Below are 7,545 nucleotides of genomic sequence, written 5' to 3' on the forward strand. Positions count from 1 at the left end.
AACATGAAGTGATGACCCCATCATTTCATAGAATCATCTTGCCGAGGTTAGCAGCATTGTTCTGTTTTATATCCAATTAGATACGGTCATCAGAGTTGAGGTATTTCTGTATTACATCATATTCAGTACATACACACACACAATACATACTTTAAACATAACCATTTTGTCATCACAGTAACTTATAGCAGTCCCTGCATAAATGCACAGACAAATTAATATTCCAGGCAAGCACAAACTTAAGTTTGGAAGAACTTAGTCCAGAACCTGGTTCATTCACAGAATTAAAGCTCCTGCAAACAAACTTTGCTTTTACAACCTTCCATAAAACACTTAATTCAGGACTCAGCTCCCAAGCTTCAGGGATTCAAACCAGCTTTGTGTCTTCAGCTTGATGGGGCCTTGGTCTGCCTGAGCCTTAATCCACTGGTCCACCTGGGGCTTGCTATTCACATGGCCTGAGAATAAGGGGGTAATAGACAGAGTAATGAAATACAGTTAAATCGTGGTGCTGGATGCCACTTTTCATTTGTTGACAGTATAGCAAGCCCTACTTCAAAAATAGCAAAAATAGGCAATCCACGTTGTAAGCTTTGTAGAATTGTCCAAATATTAGGGACACCAGATTTTTGTGGTTATTAATAGTAGTTAGTAGTTACACAGCGTTTTAGGATAGTGTTTAATGACAATTATACAACAGGTCGTTTCGAGGAAGCAATCTGATTGGTTGAAACGGCTTCTAGCCGTGGATCAAACCAGCACTATTCACCACCTAATCAAAACAAATAATTCAGCTGCTCTGTTTTCCCAGAGCGCTAGCAAACTCGGTGGCTAGTCTAGCTAGTTTCTTGGGACATTTGTGGTCGTAGTGACTACATCTGTCATTAAAAAAATATTTTTTTTCAGCGATTTTCTTAGTTTTAAGTGTAACTGTTGTATAATTGCAATATTGCTTAAATGAAGACTAACCAGTGACTGTGGTTTGGCTGTCAGTTGTGTTGTGCTCCGTGCTCTGTAGGATGACCTCTGGGCTGATGTCCACCGATGCTCCACTCAGCTCCACTCTGGCTCTAATAGATGAGGGTACACGTATACACACTGTCCCTAGGGAGAATGAGTTTGCAAAAAGACAATGGAGAAACATCAATTAAAGAGTAAGACATTGTTTTGGACCAAGGCAGTCGAGTCTGAGATATGACTGTCGTACTCGTTTTATATACTCATTCATAGCTGTAGTTTATTCCCAATATTACAGTGTGGTAATGGCATAAGATTAAGATGTTTGCACAAATAATTGTCTGTTAAATCACATAGGTTTCAATTCATCAGTTGGATGAAGAACTTGTGTTCCGTAATTTTTACGGAGGTGCAAAACACAGGATTAATATAATTGGGTTAGTCTGTGATAATACAAAGTTACCTAACCTAATGTGATTTATCAGTGATGTATCAGTTACTAATATCCAAATAGGGCTTTTCAAAAAAGCGATTAAATGTTTTTAATATAATGTACGACTGAATTTTTCAATCTGTTTACCTTCTTGACTGTGGAGGTCAGCACTGCCACTGTCGCCAACGTATATGTCAATGTCTCCACTCTTTGAGGAAACCTTTAGATAGCCTTGATTTGAACTATCTGAAAAGGCAAAGAAAGCCTCTGGTACTTTTGTCTTTGTGATTAAGATGAAATACACAGTTCATTGTGCCTTATTCAGTTGATTTACTGTATATAACCAATGTTTGTAAATTGAACAACACACTTGCTTACCTACAATTACATCTCCAGAGATGTTTTTCACAGTGGCATTACCTGATAATAAAACAAAGGGAAAAAGTGAGTGTTGACAGTGTTACTGTGACAAGCTGTCAATGTTGCGTACATACTGTACTTTTCAGCTCCCTATAGATGGGCGGTGGGCGCCAACACACTTTGTATTTAATATGTGCAGACTTGTCTATGGAATTGTTGCCAGAGACAACACCCCTTTTTCAAACTTTCTTAAACCTTCCATATTGAAACTAACAGGGTAAATGTTTCCATGCCCTCTGGGAAGAGAGGGGACCGTATATTGTACAGTATGTCAGACATAAGTCAAAATTCTCTGTGGATGATTCATCCTCTTATCTTGGCATCACACTAGCATTCAATTCCGTTCTCTTCTTGATCCAAAAATAGGCGTGACACTTGCTCTATTAAAATAATAAATGTATAAATAATAAAATATATACTGCAGGCCTATCTTGTTTATTCAAAGCCATGATGTTTTGGCCCAATCTGCCTTTTTTGGATTGGTTAGTGTCTTGTTATGTAGACATAGCACTCTATAGTGTATACACAGTTTCCTTCCTTCCTTTCAGTTCCATGTTCGCTCTGGATTAAGAGCGTCTGCTAAATGCCTAAATTGTAATTGTAAATTGTAAAGGTCGTCATGAACGGGACTCGAATACGCAACGCGCTCAGGCCAGAGCCTATATGTGGCATGCGCCTGGACCGCTAGGCTTTTGTGACACACAGAACCAAAAAAGCACTTGTGGAAGACTTTTGACCTACAATACATAACCTCAAATTAATTCAACTTTATTTGAATATAATGTATGTTGTTGTGATGTAGTACACCCAGAATAAAAGCACACACAATTTACAATTTAGCAGACGCTCTTAATCCAGAGCGATGTCAGTAAGCAAGATTACTGTAGACACAAGATAGTTAATGTATGTCACTCTGAACAATCTCCTGGTTCAAATTAATGTTAATGTTTTTACACTTGAAATCTTCCTCACCCCATTTTAGATTATAATGACAGAAGGATTGCTTGTCCATGCATGTGGTTAAGACGATGATGGTAACGTTGTTTAGCTCATACGTGGGCAACTGGTGGCCATAGCCTGGAAACCAGACAAATCTGCCACCGGAAATTATAAATCCCTGGGGAGATTGGTCTGGCACTCCTCAGTTTGAATTACATTTGCGGCCCCACCTTCACTTAATGCAGGTCAATGCGGAATATTGATATATTATTGATTTCAGCCGTTAGTACAATTCCAAACATGCAAACATGACCAGTCTATATTAGTAGCTTAATGACTAGTATTACAAAAGTATTGTCTTTTTTGGTCCATTGAATTTGCAATTAAGTTCATAAAGTTGACATAAATGCATTTGAAATTAAATAAAAATGTTACTTTTCAGGATTCCAATTCAAAAATAGCAAAAACAATCAGGATTTAATCTCAAATATAGCAACAATAGCAGATCTACAAGCTCAAAACGTGTCGCACTAGATCAGCTAGTTCCCTCTGGAGTGAGTGTGGAGCTAGACCCTCTCCATCTTCAAAGTTGCCCACCCCTGGTTTAGCTTACCATGTACGTGACCCAGCTCTACTCTCCCAGTGGAGGATGTGACAGAGGTGGACTCAGCATAGATGGCTTTGACTTTTAGAGGGCCATGTTCTGTTGACACATTCATTATGGTTCCTTGGAGCTTCTTCACGTCCACTGCCTACAAAAGTGCAGACAGAGGGATTACTAAATGGCACTGAATAAGTTGTACAATAACCACCAAGGTGCTAATGTTTGTAGAAGAGAATACAGTCAACGTAAACAATTTCACTCAATCTCCTGTCTCTCTTAAGTGTCAAAGTCCTAGTATTTGTCACACGTCCCATTGGGACGTGTTGCCCCCGTGACCTGACTACGGATAAGCGGTTGAAGATGGATGGATGGATGGATTGCTGCATGCGAAATTTGTTCTCCGCATTTGACCCATCTCTTGGAGTGGTGTGCCGCAGCCGTGCCACGCTCGGGAATCATTTGTAGTTGATCTAAAAAAAACAATCCAACCCTTGATGCTGAGTGCCAAGCAGGGAGGCATTGGGTCCCATTTTTACAGTCTTTGGTATGACCCAGCCAGGAATGTACTACAGTATCATTTGTGAAAACAAATTGCAACTAATACAATACATAATACTCTCTTAAAATAATATAGGCTAGCACTGCCCCCTAATGACTGCTGACTGAAATAGCAGACTAGCCAGTAAACGAGTCAAGTAATGTAACTTTGACATACACCATTTCCTGATGTAAAGATGTCCACATTGCCATAGATGGTGCCCATACCAGTCACATTTCCTCCGTGAGACAGCACCTCAATGTGGTGACCCTATGATGTGACAAACAACACTCAGTTCAGCATTAGGACAATTCAATGCTGACTAGTTATTGCAAGGATTGTAATTATTTTATTTTAAGTCTACCTTGACTGAGTGTAGCACACAGTTGCCCTTCTCTGTTTGCAGTTTACAGACGTCAGCACACTCCATATTCTGGACGTGCACATTGCCCTTTCCTTTGGTGGTGATGTAGAGATCTGGCACACAAATACACAGCTTATTATTAGCAGTTGAGTTATCTGATGCTTGCTTTTCCAAACATAGTGTGATGCCTATACTTACTACTTTTGGTGGGTGCAGTCAGTAGTACAGACAGGTCACTGCTGGCCCTTTCGGCCAACACCGACAGCTCTTTGTTTTGTTCATCATACTGGACTTGGAAGTCTAGGAGAACACCCTGGTCGTCACCGTGGACTGTAATAAAGGCTCGGTCCGCCTCAGGGAAGGCAAGTGGATCCAATGAGGACACTGCTATGTTGCAACCCAGGTGTGCGCGCACTACGCTGAACGGGTCAACGGAAAAATCCCACTGCTTCAGAGGCGTCTCTGCCTCCTTGGTGTTGGCTGTTGTTGTTGTTGTTGTTGGAGCCTCTGACTTCACACAGGGAGATGCTGATACATTCCGTAACGTCGTTAAGGACCACGGGCTTGAAGGTGTTTGTTGCCGTGCTGTTAATGACTGCCAGCGCAGAAGAAGTCCAACACATGATGCACGCTGACACGCTACTGAACCCCAGAACATCACGGACACCGTTGGTAAACAGTCTTATTAAAGCATGTACATTGCCGTCGGCTAGTGGAAAACTAGCCCCATCTGTCGAGGAAAACAAAATACTTTAGTAAACCTGACACATTCTTGATCAGAGGACATAACTTGTCATCATAACCTTAGACAACCTTAGACAATAGACACATGTATTTAGGTAATCTTCAAAGTCACATTACTTGTGTCTCCACTGTCTCCTCCAATCAACACGCAGCCGGAGTCCGACACGCCTCGAACAGAATGTTGGGAATTGGAGTCTTGTGACTGTGAGTTTTTTCAATCGCTGACCGTCATACGCAAACGTTGCGATTCTTGCGAATTAATTTATTTCGGAGATAAGTGTTAGAATATTCTCCATACGCTTTAAACCACTTGTATTAGGGCCGGGGAATGCAGGTTTAATAAGGCCACCCCATCTCTCTCCCGGCCAGCGTTCCAGATCAACAACAACAGCAACTTCAGCAAGGCAAGAGCAAACACTGTTGCAAGAATCCCACATCGTGGGGATACAGCTGGGCAAGACTGGGCACATCTGGGCATATCTATGCATCTGGCACCTCGATTTTAAATTGACAATGTTGTCCAAAATGTAACAAATAATACATTTTTTTTGTAAAATAATAATAAACTATTTGAAAATGGTAGGCTAGTGAACAGAACGGTGACAATTTTAAAGGAAGTAGTGGTTGCAACCATGCTGTAGCCATTTGCTGTTGTCTTCAAAATCGTCAGCTTTTGAGATCGCTTAGCAACACATGATCAGATCAGGGGATCACATTGGTCAAAAAGGCTCTGGGTCAAACCAGAGCCATCTTACTTATGGCTCTGGGTCAAACCTGTGCTTTTGTTTTGAAGACAAAACGGAAGTGAAAGCGTTACTGTTTGCACTTTTACAGTTTACGGAAGTTGTTGTCTGACGTCATTGTGAATACAATTACCAGGGCGAAAACAAAACAAAGTCGACATCATTTGTATCCTCGTTAACTAGCGTGGCTGATGATTTAAAACGGAGTTTTCGCATACGCGCATTGGCCTGTTCCGTGAGCGTGGTAAACATATTTGTTTAATATAGTAATTTATAATATTTGTTTTCTAGTCTCGCTATTTTCATCTACAAGTAAAATCTCACACAGTAAAACCTCACCCATTGCATGTAACCATTAGTTATGGTTAATCTATTATCGAGTATATGTTTGTACTGCAGCCTTTTGCCCGTTTACACGATTACGTCACCTGAGAGAAGTTAGTACTGTTAATGCTATGGTGACATTGTGTGTTTGTTGTGTTAGGCACCACCTCCAGTTCATCCCGACTCCTTGAGAAGTTGAGATACCCTGACTGGAACCAGATGTTTACCAGACTTTAGATGAAAATGTCTCTGGTCCAGCGAGTCCTCCTCTCTTGGATTTTCCTCCTAATTTTTCTCATCATGTTGGTCCTCAAGCTGGACTCCAAGATCCAGTGGAACTGGTTCCTTATTTTTCTCCCCGTCTGGACATTTGACACAGTTCTCATCCTCATGCTGGTGGTGAAGATGGCAGGGCGCTGTAAGTCCAGCGTCAACCTGCGAGACGGCCACCATGACCTGGGGCGGAGGGTGTGGTACCTCATAGCTCTGCTGCTGAAGCTGGGTTTCTGCCTGACACTGTGTTTGCGTCTGGAGAAGCTCACAGACATGTGGCTCAGCGTGGTCTGTGTCCCTCTCTGGGCTCTGCTGGTCGGGGCGCTGGTAGAGCTGGGTCACAATGTATTCCACTACAGGAGGGATTGAACTGAAAATGAAGCTGGGACAATGACCACCCAAGAGAAGGAGCTGGGGTTGTGAGACTGGGCTGGGTTTTGAATGTAAATGGAGTCAAAGGGAAAGGAGTTTTTCTGTTATCACAACGGGGTACTGATTGTATACACACCTTTATGCAATACCTTTGGAACTTACGGTAGTTCTAATGAAGGCTTTTTCAAGTCATTTTTTACATGTCATCTTTATCTTCAGATCATAGTCAGCTCATTCTGTATGTTGTCAGTCATCCTGCTCAAATGTCTTTAGTGAGTGGAAGAGTGGTGAATAAGAGGGTGTGAAAAACATAATCTACAATACTGTAAACATGAGTTAATTTCCTGTGACGCATAACATAGGCTTCACATGCATGAATACAATTTACCTCATGCCTTTGTTTTGTGGCTAGACAAGTTTAGCTGTCATAATTTTGTGTTCATGCATTTTAAAAGATCCATGTCAGTGGCAAAGTTTGAATGCAAATGCACAATGCTACCTTGATTCCTCATATGCCTTCTGTAAATAGTTTTGTTTACATCATTGGAAGGAATCTTCTTTGATCTCATTATGGGTCGACTAGTTGAATGGGTACATATGCCGCCTCGGAAACATAAGGTACCAGCATACCTGCCCTGATGAAGACTCCTGTGAGTCGAAACATGTTGGCTGTTTTTAACTTTTCTAAATAAAGTACCTTGATTTTATCCACCCTCCTCATTTTTACCTGGGTCCCTGGTCCCAGCATGTTCGATGGCCATAGCAAAACAGGTAGCGAGGGAATCGGAAGGTCTTTGGTTTGATTTTTGCCCCCCACCCCCTGCGAGGTGTCTG

General features: G+C 41.5%; 2 protein-coding genes across 5 annotated transcripts; one reads left to right on the forward strand and one right to left on the reverse strand.

The window, feature by feature from the left end:
* Nucleotides 1-115: 115 nt before the first annotated feature.
* On the reverse strand, nt 116-4,913 carry fam185a (family with sequence similarity 185 member A; the record flags this gene model as incomplete). Its single annotated transcript, XM_079502154.1, has 8 exons — nt 116-458; nt 970-1,104; nt 1,538-1,636; nt 1,769-1,810; nt 3,363-3,501; nt 4,069-4,161; nt 4,256-4,368; nt 4,454-4,913. The coding sequence occupies 8 exons, from the start codon at nt 4,911-4,913 to the stop codon at nt 346-348; spliced, it is 1,194 nt and encodes a 397-aa protein (XP_079358280.1). The 3' UTR covers nt 116-345.
* On the forward strand, nt 4,793-7,418 carry LOC306923827 (transmembrane protein 60-like). 4 transcript variants are annotated; one of them, XM_079502156.1, is made up of 2 exons: nt 4,793-4,927; nt 6,227-7,418. In XM_079502156.1, the coding sequence occupies exon 2, from the start codon at nt 6,304-6,306 to the stop codon at nt 6,706-6,708; it is 405 nt and encodes a 134-aa protein (XP_079358282.1). In that variant the 5' UTR covers nt 4,793-4,927; nt 6,227-6,303; the 3' UTR covers nt 6,709-7,418. The 4 variants fall into 4 exon arrangements, with proteins under 4 accessions (XP_079358282.1, XP_079358284.1, XP_079358283.1 ...); XM_079502158.1 differs by lacking the exon at nt 4,793-4,927 and adding an exon at nt 5,069-5,203; XM_079502157.1 differs by lacking the exon at nt 4,793-4,927 and adding an exon at nt 5,266-5,403.
* Nucleotides 7,419-7,545: the final 127 nt, after the last annotated feature.

The sequence above is a fragment of the Electrona antarctica genome (genome assembly GCF_951216825.1).
Source record: "Electrona antarctica genome assembly, chromosome: 5".
NCBI classification, from domain to species: Eukaryota; Metazoa; Chordata; class Actinopteri; order Myctophiformes; family Myctophidae; genus Electrona; species Electrona antarctica.